At 42.9% G+C, this 21,966-nt stretch overlaps 1 protein-coding gene across 4 annotated transcripts in view; it reads right to left on the reverse strand.

Moving 5' to 3' along the window:
* Nucleotides 1–21,966, reverse strand: part of MEIS1 (Meis homeobox 1) — a 107,946-nt gene that overhangs the window by 34,978 nt on the left and 51,002 nt on the right. For all 4 annotated transcript variants that reach the window (XM_064647616.1, XM_064647619.1, XM_064647615.1 and 1 more), the window contains exon 8: nucleotides 16,795–16,940. In XM_064647616.1, the coding sequence (XP_064503686.1) occupies nucleotides 16,795–16,940 (146 nt within the window). The remainder of the gene's footprint in view (nucleotides 1–16,794; nucleotides 16,941–21,966) is intronic.

A 21,966-nucleotide genomic window follows, 5' to 3' on the forward strand; every position in this document is an offset into this window, starting at 1 on the left:
TATATTCCAAAAACCCAAACAGAGTCAGCTACGAGCAGCCAGTGCCCACTCCGTCCCCAGCCTGAGCATCCTCTTCATCCTCTGTTGCCTGGTCTCCTTCGTGATCTGAACACATCATGCACCACACACATGCAGTTGCCTCCACCATAAAGGAGACAAACCACATATTTGGAAGCAAAAGCATTGAGATGGCGTGTCACTTTCAGAACATTTATGATGTGACTCCCATTAACAATTTGCAAGAATAATAACAAGATATAATCAATTAATCTTTTCAATACCAAGCTCAAAAATCCCCCTCTGCTTTCCCCTCCTTTCTGAACAAAACCCATTTCTTTTAGAAAGACCTAAATGAAAGCATTTAAAGACCAAAAAAATGTCACCACTAACAAGTTACAAAGTAAGAAAGAGCAACCAGGCACATTTGATCTTGTTCTATACACAAGCCTTTCTAAGATAACTGCTCCAATTAAAAAAAAAAAAAAGTTGAATTTATCATTTTGATTATAAGAAATTATGAACTTGACTATTATATGCATATATTTTGTTTAATGGCTTCGTTTATTTTAATAACAAAGAGAAACTAGATCTTTACAGATGAAAGCTTTATTTCATGGCTTCAGTGCAACTGGGATTTTTAAAATCTGTGATGTTAACCAAAATGTGATAATGGATGTTCTCAAGGGCCCTATTTTGTAGCATTTTACACAGAGTCAAACTGTACGCGAGACATTACAAACATGATGTTTAGCCCTATTTTAAGAAAGTAGAACTGACTCCGGTGTCAGAGGCCCCTGTAATTGTTTTCCATCTGCTTCTCACGCCTCTGAACAGTTACTTGTGCAGAGAAGTCTGGCTGTAGAAATGCTGTGACAAAGGCATTAGCTCACCAAAGACTTGTTATGAAATTATATTGAAAGGCACCATTTGTGGGATTTTGGCTGGGAGGGGACAGGAGTGATTGCAATGTAACTACTTTATCTACAGCAGGCTGCCTCAAAAGGTCTGTTGACATGCAGAAGAAGAGAGACACAAAAAACACGCTAAAAAAAAAAGAAGCCAATTCTGCTACCGTTTTTATGTCATTTAATTCCTAAGACAGAGATAATCAGAAACACCTCATCAAACTTGATCATGCTCTCAATCCTTCTGAAGAAGTTCTCATCTATCCCACTTCCTTTTATTTTCACGTTAGTAGATTGAAAACAGTCTCCCCAGACAACGGCGGCACTCATGCGTGTGCAGCATTAAGGATGCTCCTCTTTAATACCTTTTATACACACACATAAATCTTCATCCGCACAGAGGTGTGCGGACACCTATGGGGATCGACGTAGTCTTGCAAACCATGCCCTCCACACCCAAAAGCAGGGACCCAACCACTGTTTTTTTGGGAAGGCAGCCCAAGATGGCAGCCCATGATTAATGGCTGTATCATCCCTGGCTCGGTGGCAGCGAAGGCCCCGGGTCTAATCTGCCAAACATCCCCTTCGTCTGTGGCCGATCAGCAGATGTAAGCACATAGGCCCTGTCAGCTTGACATATCATTCCTACGACAATGTCAACGAGTATTAATGTTCAATTATCTGTCCTAGAAATAACCCTCGCCTCTACGCATTGTGTAACTGGGCGCGTGGCACTGCGGTAAATCCGAACGACAAGGGCAGAGATGCCCGCGCTCACCCGCTCGCTGTGAGTTGGCTTCCCAACATCGGCATGACATTGCCTCGCGGTAGCGCGCGGACGCCTTCCCCCTCCTTCCTCTCCCTGGTTGCGGTTTGTTGGAGTTTTTTTGGGTTTTTTTTATGGAAGGCATGTAGTAAAGACCCCAAAGACCTTCCTCCTTGTCTTCGCATGTTGTATGTTGGGCATCAGCACGCCAAGATACGTTTGGAAAAGGCGTCTTTTGATTTCACACCCATGCAGAACCACGAGGAGAGTTTGCTTGTTTGCTTTCACGGAGGGCCAGAAGCTGCCCATCACCTGGCAGCCTCTCTTTATGTTCCCTGCTTGGGTATACATATGTATCATTTACCATCAAGCACAAATGTCAACAGTGTCTTCTTCCAGAGCTGCATCAAGATCAATTCAACTGCAGGGCTGGAGTAATTTGGCCAAATAAAACATTACAGATTCCCTTTGTTAAAGCAGTTTAAAATAAGGCCCCCACAGGAGAGATGATCTGAAGAACAAACTCGAGTTCATTCCTGGCATCTTTTTTTTTTTTTTTTTTTTTTTTTTACGACTGTTCAAATATTAAAATTATCGATCAGGCTAAATTCAAATAGGACTCCTAGAGCAAAAAACTTACCAAGTATTTTTTTTTCTTAAATCAGCATTACAGTCAAATTACCGCTCGTTCGAATAGTCTGTCACAGAGTTTGCATAATTTCTTTTTTTGTTGTTGTTACTATGGCACAGCTTCCTTGAACTAACATTCAAAGGTTATCGGCTCTAAGTTATGCTTGCTAAGTCTTCTTATACAACTCACAATCAGAGGGAGGGAGTGGGAGGAAGCAGTGTGATAACCAGTGCCAGCTTTGAGATAAAGTCCTCCACCTAATCTCTGTTTATTTAGACAACCATCTAACCGCAGCACCGGGTGTAAAAACAAACCAGGTATATGGCTAAGGGAATTTCTCCTTTCTTATCATGACTGCATTATATTTTTGGGCAAAGGGAAGCAGAGCTTTTTTCTTTTTTAAAGGTAACTTTGAAAATTTAAATAAGCCCAAAGTTTGAGGGTTTCATGTTTGGATTCTCTTGGCTGGGTGGCCTTTTTTGCTTTGTTTTGTAGGGAGGGGAGATGATGGTAACAAAGCACATTCCATTCCGTGCTTTTGTATTTCTTGAGGTTTTGGAGAAAAAGGTTTTGCCATATCACATTTACAACATTAAGATCCTGCTTTGAATCATTTCCCACCAGAGGCGATTTGAGATATTTAGAATAAATACAAATATCATAGAGCAAACTGAGTAGTGTTTTAAATGTATTTCACCCTAAGGAGCTGACAGAGGGTTGGGTGCCCAGCACACCTCTACAGCACCAGGACTGAAGCTGCTTTTCCAGGGCTGAAGCTGCTTTTCCAAGCCAGGTGCCAAAATAGAAAAGCTCTTGCAGGTCAGGCCATGAGAAGCAGCATCGTAAGGTATTTGGCTGAAAGATAACTGAGCCTCCCTCCAGCTTCAGCAACAATATTAAATAGTGGTAGGGACCTTGCATATCAACTGATGGTTCTATTTCTCCTGCCATATGAGCCCAAAGTTGCGTCCAACATATTCAAACTCAGTTTCCCCTCTTTTTCCCCCCTTTGATAATTCACCTCACCATTTACTCAATCACTTTAGGTAGGGGGAAGTGATGAATATTGCTGAGTGCCAGTTTTTTTCGGTGCAAGATGAATAACCCCAAGGAGCAACTTACACCGAGTCCCAGGCTCCTGTCAGCCCTATAATTGATGATGTTTTCACTGTAAGGGGTGGGGACTGGGACACATTAAGGCTCAATAGGGGAAGTAAATGGAGTGAATTGACTCAGCAACTCTGCCTTTTACCACAGCTTCTAATAAGGATAAACTGATTACTGCCAAATGTACTTTAACATCACAGGGAAGGGGGGGGTGAAATAAATCGATCTGCTCAAAGGAAATAAATGCCATACCAGAAGTTTTTTTAAAAGTGAACTTTTACATTCAGAAGAGTAGAAGCACGTTTCAGCATTATGCTGCTGCTTCTTTCCAAGTTGCTATTTTCCACTAAACCAAAAATGAATTTGCAGCCTTAAAATGCGCCCTAAAGATGAACGCAGCAAAACGATCTCTATAAAGCCAACTTATCATTTTTGTAATCTCACTCTCAAATGACTCCGATAACAAAGAGGTGCATGGCAATGCTCACAGTGTATTTCAAATGCTGACTTTATGTCAGCATCTTTTTACAGCGATCCAGAGACCGGATGCTGCGCTTCTACGCCAGGAGGTGGGGAAGGCAAGCAGGCGGCAGCCCAAGTTGCCAGGGGTGACTATGGAGCTGACAACCCCAGGATCCAGCAAAACCCGCCCTGACTGATGGCTTCTGGGTTCCTGCTGACCTTTGATCCTTTCTGGTTTGGTTGGGAACAAAAGAGCCTGTTCACCAGGGCCCCTCACACGAATATTTAACAAAAGCGGTCCTTGCCTATATGCTGATTAATATGTTTGCCTTACATACGGCAGGAGGAGGACCATGGCCATCCCCTGCCGCTGTGCAGGTAAGCACCAGCTTACCTAGCTTGTATGTCACACAAAATAAATCAAGGAAATTCACCACAAGGCACACAAAGATGAATAAAACAGGTAAAGACAATTTTTGCCACCGCTGCAAGAAGTTGCCGAGGCTGGCGATGGCGCCAGGAGCGACATCCCTGGGGACCCAAAAACCTGTGGAGAGTTTCTGTCATGAGAGATTTGATGCTGCTCTGACACTGAGGGCCATCAGCAGCTCGAACATGCTGTTGCAAAGATGCTGTCGGCTACGGCAACCATGGAGGATGCTGTCCAACCCTCCGCAGCAACTTTCATCACCGCATATTGTCACCATAGCAATGAAGCTGAATGCGGGCAAATGACAAGGGTCTGTCATCACTCAGCCCTGGCCTGACAGCCCTCAGCACCAGTCGCTCTCATCCAGCCTCAATACACAAAATAGGTCCTCAATGGGCCCAAAAGTAATAATCTGCCCCTCCACAATGTCATCGTTTCACTGGCGCTCCAGTAGCAGTGTGCAGACGTTATACCCCGTGGAGATGGCTCTGTTTCATTCCCCAGCGAGTTTTTGTGCTTTAGGGAAAAGGAAAAGTGAGAAAAAGGGGAGCCAGAAGGGAGCCAGTGGTAATCAAACATCAAATATCAGAGATAACCGAGGAAAAAAGAAAAAAAAAAATCTGTTGCACAAATGGAAGTAAAACGTGAAAATTAATGTTTGGAAGGAAAACTACAACACTTTCCATGTAATGGCTTCAGCAAGGAATAGCAGTGTTACTGTGAAAGTCTAAAGCTCCCTTCTAATATTAAACAGGGTAGTTGTATATAAAATGCATCCGCTGCTCCCTTCACAGAAACAGGTGTTTGGGGTGAAGTCAGGATAACTGGCAAGGTACGCCGGGCTGTCACCGACAGCAAGCATGGCCAACACGCCACTCTGCCTTCACGCCAACACCAAAATCAGGGTCCCAGCTATTTTCACGCTCTTCCTGCCAGAGATGCCACAAAGAGACAATTAACTTGGTCTACTTCCCTGCTGCCTGCGTGGAAGTACAGCAAGAAATGACAGAAATCAGAGATGGCAAACACTATCTCATCTAGAGCTCGTCTGCCTGCTTGGATTAATCAGAACACCTCTATTTCAGGCGAATTTCTGCGTGGGGTCAGTTTTTACTCATCCTGCCCATGCAAACTCGCCCCCTTCCAATCGTGGCACGTGGGGAAGATGGTGAGAAGGCTCTGCCTTGGTGGTTACCTTACTTAGCTCATCTTGACCATGCACTTCGGATTTTACTTTGTGTTTAGTCACACAGAATAACCCAATTTAACAGCGACCCTATGTTATCACGCCGGCCCTCTCACCATTTTGAAAGCTGCCTTTTAATGATATTTAATTTAGGCTCGCTTATATGCTACATTTGCCAGTGAACACATTGGCTGCGTGGCTCTTATTTAACACGATCACCATACAACACACTCGCCCATCCACAGCAGCCTTGGAAAGACAATTCGCTGCCTGAACATTTTTTAAACCTGATTTACTGTTCCAGAGAAACAACTCCGCAACTAATCTTCCAGGACAAATGTAATGCCGAAAAGCAACTAAACTGAAACATATAAATTCCATATATACTTAAAAATATTATTGTCTGTAATTTAATATAACAATATTTCTAGGCCTATAACCTTGCACGCAGAGGCAATTTCCCAAGCATTAATACTTAAATGGGTCATATGCACCACATCTGTCATTCTGTCCTGAAGTCTATGAGGCACAACCAAGACTCTGCAAGCCTATTGATTTTTCTAGCATTTGCTTTAATTTACTTAACCATTGAGAAATCCATCAGTACATAAAGGGCAACTGTCCATTACTGCCTCATTTGCAGACATTCTTTCCCCTCATTTTTTTTTTGTTTTGGTAAATATTTCTCCTTAAATCGCTGTGTGTTTACAGTGTAAAAATGAATCCAGAAAGTGCTCACACCTGTTTCTGTTCAGTAACTGCTGCACTGAGGTATATGTAATGTGCTTAAAGATAGAATAAATATCTAGACATTATTACATCTGTGTGCAAAGGGTGGTAAATTAGATCCTAATTACATTAACAGGGATTCTGCCTCCCAGCTTAAATTTTACATGAGCACTCTGTAAAAATCCAAAAGCTCTGCTGTGGTTTCTTTACGAGCTGGTGATTACAGCTACTTCCTATGCGGTCACTAAATATTCTGTTTACAAATAAATGAAGAAGCTTTGAGCCAACTTGCCAGGGTAATAATCCGTGTTTTTTATTTTTTTTCCCCCAGCAAACCTTTACCACATAAGCATGGCAACAATCAGAAGCCCTGGCTTCATCTAATTACTCTATCACATAATTTCACAAATTGCCTTTTCACTGGGGAGCCAAGTGCAAAACACGCTCACAGTGGGATTTCAGGCAGCAGCTTTCATTTACTACTCATTTCTTGTTAAATTAAACACAAAAACACCAGTTGTGTGAAAGAAGTCAAAAAGAATGCTTGCAAATGAGCCAGACAAGTGTATCTTATATTTATACCATTTGCACAAAATAGCTCATTGGCAAGCTGGATTTTTAATGGCACCATTATCATCTTTAACCCTTTTAAAGCCTGGCATGGGGCTGGTAACTGGATCATCCCGACCAAACTCAAGGCAGTGAAATGGCACCAGGCAGTGCATCAGCCTTATCCTTTTGTTAATAACTGGGGAGAGAGAAAACATGCCCTGACTTTGCCTCCACGTAACCTGGCTTACTGGAGGTTTAGCAGGGAATGTCCCAGGACATTCATTCCACGAATTTCTGGGTATTACACCCACCTAATACAAGGGAGGGACAGTCCTACAAATAAATCAAGTGGGATTTGTAAGCACAATTACTATTTAACCCAGGACATCCCTTCGAGGTATGGGGTACCAGCAAGACTCAGGGGCAGAGGGACCAGACCCCTGCTAATTATCTGAGTGCTAACAAGGCAGGATTGCAAGCTGCCACCAAGGAACACAAATTATTTTGAAAATAATTGCAGCCAGTGTACCATCGCTGGTGGAAGTGAACCAGGGGTTACACCACTCTTAAGATGACATTCTGTACATCAACAAGTACAAAACTAAAACACGACCATCAGTAATTAAAGCTGTTCCTTTTGTAGCACCAGAGCCAGTAGGTCAGGTACCATTTTACCTCAGAAACCAGCCTTGATGGCTGCAGATTTGCCAACATTATCTGCACAGGGAGGAAAAAAAAACATTAGCAGCAGCTGTCTGTGTGCCTCGACATCGAAAATCCTATTCATACAGACAGGTGGAGTAATTTAAAAGCCAATGTGGTGCAATTTTGATGCAAGCAATGCCACTGTTTACTAAAACACCATCATTACTGCTGTTTATGAAAACATTACTAAAATTGCATTTTATTCATAAGAGTCCTAAGGTTTAGGCTATTACCAGTTTCAGAATTATTCTGACCCCAACCGCAGCCTACAGCCCTCTGGGGTTTACAACCTGCTGCACTGATGGATCCATGCTCAGGTTTCAACAATGAAATCAAGGGTTTATCCTCCTTGATATTCCCACACAAGCCCACTGCATTTCCTGGATCAGCACAAAGTCCATGGCAAATAAGCAGAGTTCTGGCAATGAATCTATTAACTAGACAGATTATCTAATATGGCATTTACCTTTCCAAAAATATCATTAGAGACCCCAAAAGGCTCTGACTGATGTGAATAAGGATGGTCTAGGAAGAAGAGTTTCACTTCAAAACTGACTTTAGAGCAATCAACAGAGCAAGCCACCCAAGGCAGAGTCCCACCATTCTCCCTCTGAGTTCAAAGACCTTGGAAAACATATTCATATCAAGAGCAGCTCCTTGGTTTTACTAGTGTGACTCAAATGACCACTTTAGTGCCACTAACATGACTACCTTGCTTTTTGCACCACTGGGACAGAGCACTATCATGAGAATGAGGGTTTTTTGTGTGAAGGGTTTTTTTTTAAAAATACTTCCTTTGGAAGTTTAATGCTGCACAGGTTGGGTTACAAAAGGCAACCAGTAGCCAAGTAAAGAATATTCATGCTACACCTAAAGTCTGAGAAGTATTTTCTGGGCAGAAGTTTCTGGTTCATAAAGCAAAAGATGAAGTGGTAAGTCTCCTAGACCTTGCCTTATTAAAATGATGGCCCACCACTGAAGTGAAACGAGCACTCTACTAAATACTCTGGGTCTAAATCAGGCAATGATGCAAAAGGCAAGGTAAATTAGATAACTACATATTAACTTAAACTCTTTTCTGCCTACTTACCTTCTCTCTACACATATATTTAGCACTGCTGTAGCTTACAGATTGAGAAAATAGAAGTATAATAATGACTCTTATCAATAAGATCAGATTGGTTGGACTTGATCTTAAAGGTCTTTTCCCACCTTTAGGACTCTATGAATACATTTGTCCCACGAATAATGACTCTATGAATATTGAAAACTGGATTTTCAGCTGAGCATTTTGGGGGAAAGGGTGACATTACCCATGGAAAATTTTAACTTACACCAACAAAAAAAAGTTTTCTGTGGGTAATTTTGATGGGCAGACAGTAAACATAAGTAGTCAATATTAAAAATTAGGGCCTCTTGCATATATGCTACAAGTAAAAACATGTAAGCTATAGCAGTGCAGATTCTTTGTAGCTGAAGGTAAACATGGGAAAAGGGAAACAAAACTTTTTTAAAATGGGTAAAAGACCAACTTGCTTCACATGCCTGCCCTGGAACAACAAACAGGCTATATTCACCACAATATCACTGCTTTCGTTCATCCAGACAAGGGTTAAGTTCACGCAAACAGATGTAGGATACTCTATGCCAGAGCAAGGGAATGCATCTTACACAACTTGATGTACTACTTCCAAATGTGACCCTATTTGAAAGGCAGCTTATCTTACACCACAGATTAACACATCTCATCAGATATGCGCCCAACTGGTTTGGTGCCTCATATTTTGGCACTTTACCTGATCTGATTAAGTCATTTGCTAGCACACTGGCATGCTGCGAAACTCCTTCAAGAGTTAGATTTCCAGTAAAAAATTAACACTGGCACTTATATACATAAGCATATCTGAGAATCAACATAAGCTCTTTTGTAGCAACTGTGTTAGAGTACAAGCTAAACAAACATCTAATAATGAAGAACCAAGCCCATTAATTTATCCTCATTTCCTGCTCACCCACTGCTTGCCAAGATACTGTTGTTGCCTTTAGTGTACTTCGTATTGGAAATTATTTGCCAAAATATTTCCACGGATACTTCCAGATTTACAAATTGGTGGTCAGACTTTTTCCCTTCCCCTCTCTCCCCTTTCCAAAAGTGATACTTGAATTTTGTACGTTTGCTTTGACTGCAGAAAGACAGTGCATCACGTAACACATTGCTGTGCCTTGACTGGAGAAGGCTAATTTCAAAAAGGAAGCTGCACACACAAAATATCACAGCTGCAAATATAAAAAGAAAGGAGAGGGTGGAGAAGAAAGCAAAGCATCTACTGCTGACTTAAAAATTCTTATTACCGCAAACATTCTTGCTGGTAAACTCATTTCCGAGAATATTTATGCAAACAAAAGGAGTTCTAGTGCAACCAGAGCAAGTGTAATTTAACATCTGAATTAATGTTTATCATGCTTCAACTTTTCAGTATTCCCTCACTTCTACTCAGATGTGAAATTCTGCTAGTGTGTAAATACTAATGTGTTTCAGCAGCTTCCAAATAATTCAAATTCTTTCATGTGCTGGTGGCTTCCACATGGGTAAAACAGTGCCTCCAAACTGGGGGAAACTGGGAGAAAGGTAAGATAGCCCTTTGGGAATAGGCACTCTCTTTAAAATCTACTCCAGGTTGTTGGTTACCTTCTGATTTCAACCAAAATACTTCCCTGGACCACTGCCATTCCCAGGACCAGTGAGGAGCCCAGGATGAGATGTCACACACCACATAGTTTAAGACACAACAGATGCCTTCAACAGAAACGGGAGTGAACCATAGATATGAAAAAAAACAGATGCTGTAACTACACCACACTTCTGAATGTGAGAAGAGCCTAAGTAAATAACCTGTTTTCCCTTGTCTAAAGCACCCTATATTTTTTCCTTTCTGTTCTAAACCCAAAGGTTTGTAGCACACCTCAGTGCTGACAACTTAAATCATCTTACAAGACAGCCTGAGATCTCAGTGCATGAGACGTGAGCTTTCCAAGAAATCATGAAACTGGAGCGACAGCAGCATTGCCAAGGGTATCCCCCAAAAAAACAATAGGCAAATTTCCCTCATGCTAGAAAATAGACCAATGCTTGGAGGCTGGACAGCAGGTCAAAGACACAAATTTGAGGAATATTAAAGAAATTGCTGAAGATTTTGACTGTCACTGTCCCCTATAAAAATCTGTGAGGTCTGAAGGGTTAACAAGTTAATTTAAACCCAGTTACCGAAATCCTGTTTGTACTTCTTTTCTGGAGCTCTCAACTCAATAGACAGAGCCTCAGAATAATTACCATCTCCCATTATAACATTTCCCATTTTCTACAATTGGAGATGACTCTCACAGCACCTCCACCAGCAGAAGGGAGCAGAGGACCCTCCTTGTGGTTACTTGCACCAACCTGTGTTAGATGCTTTTGCTGGATGCTCTGACAAGTCTTCCCACCGCCGGGAGCACGAAGAGCCCTGGCTCCCACCTTCCCAGTCAAGGGGATGGCGGTGCACGAGTGACCCAAGGCAAGCTAAAAAGCCTGGCTTTTCCCAGGAATTTGGGACAGCTGGGACTAAGAAGTCTTGCAGATGTGGAAGAAAGCTTTTTACAGCCTTGCCCACAATAAAATCAAGTGAAAGAGGAGACTTGCGTATTTGGGATAAAGCGGGGGGACACCCCCCGCCCATTCTGAGTCCAATACATGGAAATATGACCCCTCTTACGCAGATGAGCTCCAGGAGCCCTCTGGCATTTTGCAGAGCAAGTATCAGTTGGTGCATGATGAAAACTCATTGTAATTTGCACTTTTTGGGGGGGGGGGGGGGAGAGGCAAGGGGAGTTATTTTGTTTTATGCCTCCAAACCTCTCAAGAGGAGGACAAAAACCCCTGGTTTTAGCCAATTTTATTTTCCTCTTTTTATGTTTTCAGCACCCTAGTTTTGTACACACCTACCCTTTCACTATACTCCTTTTCAAAACCAGACAAGTGTCCCGCATGGGAGTAGGGGCAGGGAGCCAAATTAACCCCATGTTCCTCCCAAGGCAAAATCTCACAACCATGGAGGGATGAGAAAAGACATGAGATCCACTTGTTTTAACTTTAAAAAGTTGCTAGCCAGTAAAATATTCATACATAAAGAAAAGCTATAGAATTAAGAGGTATAATATAATTTTCTTATCACAATAACATCCTTGAAGCGATGGGGACTATTTTTCTCAGCTAGATTAGGATATAAAGTATCTCCTTCAAATATTTCCTTCAAAAAAAACTTTTATACAAATAACAGCTTCACTAAATAGTTGAATATGGCTTATTTTCTCGTTTATTAGCATGGTATCAAGCAACCAATAAAGGTTAAAAATCCAGTTACATAATAGAAAAAAAATCCTTTCACTTTAAAGTCAACATTTTTCAGCCACGTCTTTTACTTTCTGCTCAGTGTCCCATTTCAGTGAGATTTAACCTCTTAAGGAAATTGTTTTAAAAGCAGTTAAAAATAATGATTAAATTATGGGATTTACATGAAAGAAATCCTCGGCCCATTCATTTTTTTTTAAATCATGGCAATTTGTTTTTTAAAAGGTGTTTGAAGTCCTTGAATCTACCTCTTGGCACCATTAAAAAAGAGTAGTTTATAATCCCCTAATGTGCTTAAATAAAGCCTTCAATAGTTTAAATTGTTATTAAACATCTTTTGGGATTATAATTTTATGGCTTTTTTTGCCTGATTAGATGATGAACGTGAAGATCATCAAATACTCATCATATAACAAACCAATTACATCGTATAATCCCCAAAATGAGGTTTGAATACCAACATTTTAAATTAAGCTGGATTTAAAGTATGCAGAGAATTGACAATGAGAAAAAAAAACAAACACTTGAAACAACACACCCCAAACTCCCTTCTTCTAGTTTTTAACAAAAAGGAATTTATATCAATTCCAAATACCAATTTATACCAAAAAACTGGGACAAAAGCATACAATGGGTTGAAGCAGAAACTAATTCTGTTGCCACAATTAAATTTACATATTTAATTGTAAGCAAGATTATTTTTTTCTTCCCCTTCCCTCTCTCCAAGGTTTTCCCTTATTTCACAATTCTTGCTGAGGGTGAGGGTCTCCTCACATTACAGTGAGGAGATCTGCTTGAAAAATGGGGGGAAGAAATGATCCCTGAATATTAAATGATCCAAGAAATAATTTTAAAAAATTGTTTAAAAAGTCTAAAAGGCCCACGAAACATTGTTGGGTTGCAACACACCCTGAAATTATCTTTAGAGTGACTTTCTGAAGGCCAGAGACAGCACAGAACTGGTTTGCCCCAGTCCCTCCTCCAGCCCCTGCCATGGTATTTGATGTTCATCTGAAGCCACTCCACAAGCCTCTCCTCAGTTCTGACTCCCTGTTAACAGTTCAGGGATGTCCTCACCTCTTCCAATTATTAGAAGTTTTTTCTTCTTCTTTTTTTTTTCCCTTTAATCCACATAGTAACCAGGCTGCCATCTCAAATTTATAGCAAAATCCTAAAAATAGATTTCATAAACCTCCAAATTTACCAGCTGTTGTCATAATCTACCAGAAAAAATTTCAACAAGCTCCACAACTACATTTTGCCCATCTAAGAGCCAACCTGAGCAGCTCTTCCAACCCACACGCTTAATCAAAATTAAGTCAGAATAGCAAACAGTTAAAAAAAAACCCCAAACCTGCGCAGTCCTAAGTGTGAGTCTGCTCAGCACTTTTGCAATTGTTTTAGCTGATTGTTTTTGTTGTTGTTGTTCCAAGAGGAAAAAAAAAAAATTAAAAAAGGCAATTTGGATGAAGTTATTCCCTATATTGCTTCAGAGCATACTGCCTGCATCTGCAGAGGACAGCGCTTGCCTACCCTTTGGGCATATGTCAACTTAGTTCTGCACATCAGTCAAAATATCTGGGGGGGCTGGAGCCTGACACTGAGTGGGAACTACTGCCCAAACATTTCAACATCCGGAGAGAAAAAAAAAAAAAAGGATTTCCTCCCAAGTGAGAAACAAGAACTAGGGGACAAACCTTAGGAAATGAAGTCAGTACACAGAGGAAGACTTAATGCTCTTGGAGATGGAATAACTGCATAGAAGGAACTAAACCAACCTTTTGAAAGATTACATTCGTCCAACATTTATTTTAAGTCTTTCCAACCAGTAATCATTAGTATGACAGACACAGCAATTACTGTCTATTTTGTTTAATTCCATGCTGCTGATGTGTATTAATATTACAATTGCGAGGTGAAAAAAAAAAAAATTTGCTCCTGAAAAGGAGGGCTCCCAACTAACACTCCAAATAGGAAGCACCAGTGGTCAGGGGGATGCTGGATTTTGCACTTAACTGCTGCTCATTTCTTCCCTGCCATTTTTCAGGTGGCAAAGTGAAGGCAGGTGAACCACAGGGGCCTGCCCTGACATATCCCCTGCCTGAATAGAACCACCTCCCTGTCTTTCCTCACCTCCCACTTTAGAGAGGACCTTGTGTTCACCCTACGAAAGACCAAATCCACCAATAAATAAATAGATGGATGGATAAATAAATAAATAAATGGTGTGGGATCTCTAGTTTCCTTGGAATGATCTCCCTCCTGCAGCAAGGAAACCAGCTGGGGATACCACCATACCACCGTGCAGGGTTTTAAGAGCAGTCATGAAAGCCAAATGCCCTTATAAATGTCTCTCCCCCCCGCTACTCCTCAGCTCTGATTGGAGCCAGTATTTGGGCCTGGGGTTTTCTTGGTTTTTTTTTGCAGAGAGGACAGCACCCCAAGCAGCCTGTAAACACTCTGCATTGCTCTAGCACTAGGAAGAGCCTACAGTGTTCTCCAGAAGTGTTTTAATTTGAGGAAACTGGCCAAGATCCCACCTAGAGTCTGTCTCAAGGCCCTACCTGAAGAAGACTGGACTGGATAAACCAGTTCTGTTTTACTGAATTGATCAGAGAACTCTGGATCTACCATGCTGCCAGGAGAGGGGAAAGCTGCCCTGCAATAAAAACCACCTGCTTCACCTGGCTGGTCTGGATCTGCACAGGGGATGGTGGATTTTTAAAGCAAGCTTTAGCTCAGTGCTGCAAGGTAGAAAATGCAGCAGTTTCATTGCATAGGTTCTGGGGGGAATGGTTCTTCCTGTATTTGCATCTTCCAGAAGAAGAGACCATCTTACAAGCAAATGTTCAGACGTTGTCTCTCAGGAGCTGCAAGGAGCCCTTCAGCAAGTTCTACAGGCACTCTCCTCTTCTGCACACTATTACCTCACAGGAGAAGAGTGAAAAGCCACTGGAACCCTACAACTAACCCAGATGAAACAGTGAGAGGGTCCTGAGACTGTGCATGAAACTAGCTGCAGGGTCAGGTCAAGCCCATGTAGTTAAATGCTCAACACAGCGTGGTTCCTGCCACAAGGGCTTTTTGGAGACACCCTGTAGCCTTCTGCCTTCCCGGGAATGGGCTTGGAAGAGGGTAGCTAGTCCAGGCTAAGAGCATGACGAAGACTGCTCGAGCAGTTTACCAGGATAGACCCTCACATTCCTGTGCTTGGGTCTGGGTGATGTTTTATTTACCAGCACAAACACAGCAATAGGACACTCTCAGGAAAAGTATTTATGCTACTTAATTTGCAATTCCTCACTGGAAACTGCAGGGACTGGCATGCAGCTCAGCGTTTCCTGGTGTGCCTTGTCCTGGCTGCAGTTTCCAGGGCATCTCCTCAATCCAAAACCTAAACCAGCTCTGCCAGGCTGGTTGTTGTTGGCACAGCATCCCTGGACTGTTCGGAGGTGGATGTCCTTTACCTCACATCTACCTGCAGAGAGAAGCCAGGCATCAGCTCACCTTGGGTGAGGACCTCAAAATGGGGAGCTGCCAACACATAAAGGGACCTCAGCCTTTGGAAGTGATGGCACTGAACGCACCACGCAGGGATAAGGAGCAGGCAAAGCTGGGGCACGACGGACATGGAGTCTGCCAGAGAGAGAGATTAACTTGGAGATATCCGAGGCCCCCTCTGGCCTCAGAGGAGTAATGCTCCAACATGAAGGTTCATTCATAGCAACCCAGGACCGCACGGGACAGGATTCCCTGCCTGATCCCCGTGCTGACAAGAGTCATGGCAGGTATCTGGTTTCTTGGCTCAGCTGGGGACGGAGGGGTGATGTGGATGAGAGCTTCCTCCACTTTACAGCTATACTCTTGGCAGAGCTCCCACCAGGGCTGGGCAAGCTGGCCAGCTTCTAGTTTCATCCTGACCCTAACTACAGGCAGAGGGGAGAGTCAACCACTGGAATTAGAGGGAAGAGCCATTCTTCACTACTACCAGCAGACGCTCAGTACCTCTCTCCTGACCCTTATCCACCTGGCATAGAAAGGCTGAGATAGAAAACCTGAGGCTGAAAGCTCATATCCCCACGGTGGATAAAAGCATAGTGACAGATCACAATTTGATGAAAAAGGAGAATGGCATTAGAAACACTTTTCTAAATGCTAACATTAGAAGGTGTGGTACACAATATAAAGCTTTGAAAGCAGCTCCAGCATCCAGCTTAACCCCACACACCTGTCCAGAGCTTTGATTTCAAATCCCAGGAATAAAAAAACAAAAACATACAGTAGCTGTGGTAACAGAAATAGCTGCGCATCCCCCCACCACTTTCTAACATTAAATACGGGGGTAACTTACACTCTGGGAATGAGAATGTCTCAAAGAAAAAAATTACACTTTGCTATTAAACCAGATACATTCAGACCTTTCATCATGAAGCTTCTGATGATCTCTGACAAACATCTGAATATGGTCTTTGTTTGCTTTTGGCTTTGTTTTTTAATCTCCCCAATTGTTTTCCGCAGCTCTCCGGAGCACAGAACCAGGGGCCGAATGCTGCTCTGTGCTCCAGAGCAGCGATTCCCACATCAGCTGAGCGGAGCTGCAAAGCAGGACAGGTCTGCGGGGTTATATTCACAGAAGCTTTAAGTAGAAATCACATTTCGCAGTGACGTCCTGTTAACAACTGCGTCTCAAACAAACAAACAAAAAATATCTAAAAACAACACGCACACACACACACACAAAACCCCAAACCACCAAAACATACACTCTGTGCTCTTCCCCTGGCATCTAGCAAATGAGGCAACAACAACTCTGCCCGGAACAGTTCCTCAGCTGCCTGTCAGCAACATCATACGTATTTTTTGCTTTCTACGACTACTACAACTATGACATTATCCATGTTTTATTTTGCATATGTGATCTAGAGTTCACTTACTGTTAGATGCTGGAACAGCCATGCCCTCATGATATTTGTGGCTACTTTGGGAAAGATGCCACGCTTTTTATGTCGCTTTTTGTCCTTATCTGGATCATCATCATCACCTGTGCTGGGGGAAGCTACACTGTTGTCCAAGCCGTCACCTGTAAATATAGTGAATCAAATTTTGACTTATGCTACCTTTATATACTTCAGCCGAAGCCTGGCTTTGGGTATAAACTGCATGAATATTTAAATGAGGTATAAATTCTTTAACACCGTAATTCACCAGGGGTTGAGGGGATGGGGGAGGGAGGGAGAGACATGGGGAAAGGGAGGGTCTCAGAACTGTGTCGGCCCCATTCTGGTTTATCCTGAAGGACAGTGTGGCCATTTTTGCCATGGTAACCCAAAACAAAAAGTGCTTAAAAATTGTAAAAAACTTGCAAGCATCCAGCTTGCAAAGGTGGAAACGGTGGGTTTTCTTCACACTAGGTCACTTCCCAAAGATTCATCCCAATCAGCTACTTTGGCCGAGCTGACAATCAGGAAAGTGGTGTTCCGGGATGGGGATCATGACATGTGTGAAGTCGGGTGCCTCGTCCCGCCCTGGGATGTGAAAAGCAGGGTGAATGCAGCTCTCTTGCTGCATCACATTCTCTCCACAAATTTGGAAATAACCAGATGACTGGGGCATCACTTATACTAAGTCTTTTACAGATGTCTGACGTCCCCTGGCTCTTTGATGGGAGGTGGGCAGCTAACTGGCCTCCCCTCTTCCCAGCCCCAGCCAAAAGAAACTCATAGTGGGATAAGCAAGCACCAATTTGACATACACCATTAGGAATTAACACCCTGCTTTGTTCCAGCGTGCCATACCCGTAATAGGTGTCTGCTCCTGTTAAACAATAACTGATCCAGAATGAATTTCCTTAATGCAGAGAAGGTCGCAGACAGTTCTCAACACATTACCAACATGTCTAGGGGAGGATGTCACTGCACAGCAGCCACCTTGGGTCTGGGCTGATGGGTTAGTGACCAAAGGAAAACAAAAGTTGCAGTGCCTGGCCAGTTTGCACGCAATTTTTGTTTCAAACCCTGGACACAGTTCATAAACAAGCCCACAGAGCAAGTAAGTCTTTGCATTCACTGCATGTGGACTGAACGGTGTATCCTGGCTTCCAAGGACACTGTATTTGTAGCAACATGGAGTTGTGATGTTATTAGGCAAGTGTTTTTTACACCCCTGGGCAAGAATGATCAAGAAAGCCATCTGAATTGGGCTGAAAACAAACTATCTCCATTAGGGACAAAAATAAAATATGTTTTTAAAAAAAAGGGATGCAGACTGTCAAAATTGTGATTTGTTAAACAGCTTTCAGCACCAAAAAATAAAAGCTATTATTAGTGTTATATTTTTAGCACGTTACTGACCGTGGCAAATTTATAATTGTCCTTATGACTTGGCCTGTGTCTTTAATGAAATAGTAACCTTGGGTAGTTACAGAAACAAACAAGATTTTTATGAAGAAATTAGATATCCGACAAATTCTTTGAAAGCCCAGTATGTAAAAAAGGGCTTTTATACAGAGAAGCAATTCACCATATAAAATAATAATTCATAAAAGAAACATGAGCAAAGGAAACAACTCAACAGCATTTAAAATTCCACGGGCTAATCCACTTTCTGTCTGCGAGAGGCAAACAAGGAAAAGAAAAGTATTACGCATTCATTGATTAAAAATGAAAAGCTTCTAACCTAATGACACTGCCTTTCACCACCTCCCTGCCATCGTCCACCCACCCTCTCCCCCCACCCCATTTTTTTAAAAATAGACTCATTTCAAACCCCCTTCAGATTAATTTAGCAGGCATTGCCTCATGCCTGACGGGAGGAGGACTCATTGATAATTTATGGAAATATCTACTATAATCCAAGGGAGATGACTTTTTTTCCAGCTTTGTGCATCAATAGATAATCAAGGCCTTCAAGCAGCCTTAGCTTCCCATTACCTCGGGCAAGAGAATTCCTGAAAGCATGCCTCCAGGGCACCTGAATTATATCCTCCATTAGGGGAGGAAAAGCTTTCTGCATTCCACCTATAACACTCCCCAGAACCTTTCCTGTTTATTTCTGCTGTATGAAAGCAGAAGCATTAGGAACAGGATTTTTTAAGTGAAGACTTATGTAGATACAATGGAGAAACCTTTCAAGCGCGAGCCAGATCACCTCCTTCAATCCCGGGCAGTGACCTATCCCAAATAAAAGGTTTCTGTTACATCATTAGCTCAAGCCAAAAACAGCCTTGGCTTAATGCACAGTTTGTTCTTCCTACTGTTTTTAGGCAAATACTGCTACTTTACTCCCATCTGGGAGGGAAATTACACTGCTGGGCTGTAATCTAAGACAAGATTTTCATTGGAAGCAAATGCTTTCAATCCAGTGTAAATACTGGTGTATGTTCAGAAAAGCCTAAAACAATAAACCCTGGCCTCGACCGACACAAGTTAGAGAAAGTGAAAAGCAGGGAGAGAATAAGAAAGCGCCCAGCTATCCTTGGAGCAAATGCTTCGGTAGACTTCTGTAAATTGTTTAACCTCTTCCACTTTTTTTAAATGGAAAATTGATCCCGTAAAGACTGAAACCACAGAGAGAACTCTAAATGGTCAATTGTGGATTTTAGTATTTCCATCTACTTTGCAACTCGATACACTCACCTCTGTGAGGTCTCCAGAGATTCCCCCCGCCCTTTCTTCCCCCCCCCCCCCCCCCTTTTCCTCCTTTTAAAGATTACTAAACAAACTTGAAGCACCACTGACCAGCCACACGGTAGCAGCTACGAACTGCATTTGTAAAATGTCGGTGGCGACTCTGTTCCTGAAGTTGACTTCTCCTGCTGCCAAATGAAGGCGAACTGAAAAGGTGGAAATAATCATAGAAATGATGCTAGTCCATAAACAAGCTTACAGCCTCATTAGTATAGCGGGAGGCTCCGCTGGGTGATTTATGCTTGTTTTGCTGATGCCATGAGGAAATGCCATAGGGCAACTTTAGCCAGCTGCTAATGGTTTCTGACAGCTTCTTAGCAACTAGTGCAAGCAACGCCATGGCGTTTGCTAGTGACAGAAACTGAAAATGTCATATTATCTGCCCATGTGTCACGAAGTCCGTGTGGCAATTAACTAGTAGGCCAGTGACTGAGGGGCCACAGGCTCTTCAGAATGGCCCATGGCTATCTGGGGTCAAAGCGGGCGCACTGCTCGCCTTTACGTTGCACATATGCATGTGTGTATGTGCCGTCCCCACCGCGCTCCCTCCGCCCCGCTCGCCAAGGAGTTTGGTCCATGCGGATCCTTTGTCCATGGAGAAACTCCATCCCGCTTTCTCTTTAGGCATGGAGTGACATTATCAGAGGAATTGCAAGTAATCTGTCTTGATATGATGGTTGGAAATGGCACTTTAATTGGCAATACCTGATTCCCTGGTTTTGAGTGCTGGATCCGAAGGTGCTAGCTGTTTTTCTGCTCGCTCGCAAATTAGTCTAAAAGGATTTAAGATCACTGAAGCAGACTCGTTGCCTGTCAAATTGCTGGGAGCGCAGCAACTCTGCACAGCAACTAGACGCTGCTTAAAAAAAAAAAAAGAAACAACAAAAAACCCGGAGCCTGTAAGGAGCAGGAGGAGAGCCCGGGCTCCGCACGCCCGCTCCCTGGCGAGCAAGACCAGGCGCTATATGTCAAACTGTCAAACCTTTCAGCGTGGCCGTTTGCCCTTTCAAATAATATTTAAGAATTGTTTTTACACAATTTTTTATAGGCCATGGTCTAGTGAAAGAGGCCAACCAACAAAGAAAGGAATTTGTACTACAATTCGTCCGTGCACGATTCCTTGCCAGACCTGGGCCAGTCCCCATGGAGCGAGGCAGGTGACCTGTGGCAGCTCCCTGGCTGTTGGGGAGCTCCGATTTCAAACGCCCTCGACTCCGGCGTCCCAGAGTTGCCTATTTAAGCACACCCAGGCATTTAGGCCTTGCTATCTTGTTCCTTTCAAGAAAGGATAAAGCAGCATTTATCGTATTCAGCCCTGCTGAATGGGTCAGGCCGGCCGTGCCAGCAGGGGCTCTTCTCACTGCGTCCCCCTCTCCGCTGTCATTGCCTCTTACGACTTCCCTTCCCCTCCCACTCCCCCAAAAATCAGAGGCAGAAGCAGCAAAGGGCAACCAAGTTTACAGCAGCCCCTCGAGTGGGTAATACTCTCTTTGTCCTGGGTGATGTGTTATGAACCTTTGTTGGCAAAATAGGTGCTTCTGGAGAGCAACTTGGCACAGGCACTCGCCTTCAGCAGCCATGGCTGTGGCAGGAGTTTGCTGGTGATTCAAAGCCTCCTCCCTCGCTCTCACACCAAACCCAAATTAAATGTCATCCCCCTGCGACACTGGAAAGACACACAGTGTGGCACAGATGGGCAGCTTTCAGCCACTCCAGCTCCCAAATACGCCCTCAGACCTCAACCATAGGAAATGCCCAGATATGACATAAATATTCCCAATCCCAAGTCATGGAGGTTTCAGAAAGGCTGAAAATTCAGACATCCTAAAAATCCCAACCCTTTGCTCGACTACAAAATCCATGCCTTTGCATGTAACTCTTTTGACTAAGGTCCTTATATAATTTTAAGTGACCAGAAATCTCAGTAGCCAAGTGCCAAATACAGCTTTACTACAAGTACCTTCACCAGACTCAGCAGGTTATTTCTCCCTGGACGCAGCCCTGTCCCGGTATCAAATCTGCATTTGGAGGAAAAGTATTTTTTATATCAAAGAAAACCAGATTATTCTAAAAAGCCTGCTTCCCACACCTCTGCCAAGAGAGAGGTTTTTGGAGTCCACTGCTCAATTTGCTGAGAGGGGGTAAGAGGAGGGCACTAGACCTTTGCTGAGGTCTACCAAACAATAAGATGAACAACACCTTCCAGCTTTTGCAGTCCAGTTCTAGATAGGCATCTAAATCTACTGCTTTAAGGAGTTCAACGAAGGGAAAGATGTGCACTCAAAGCCCTAGGAAAGGCCTGGAGCAACTTTTAAGTGGACTGACTAAATCAGAGTCCTCTAGAAGCTCCCTATGTTGAACTTATTTGTATGCATGCAAATCTCTCCTGTTAAAAGCAGCTTCTGCATCCTAGAAAAACTT

This window comes from Pseudopipra pipra, chromosome 3 (genome assembly GCF_036250125.1).
Source record: "Pseudopipra pipra isolate bDixPip1 chromosome 3, bDixPip1.hap1, whole genome shotgun sequence".
Classification (NCBI taxonomy): domain Eukaryota; kingdom Metazoa; phylum Chordata; class Aves; order Passeriformes; family Pipridae; genus Pseudopipra; species Pseudopipra pipra.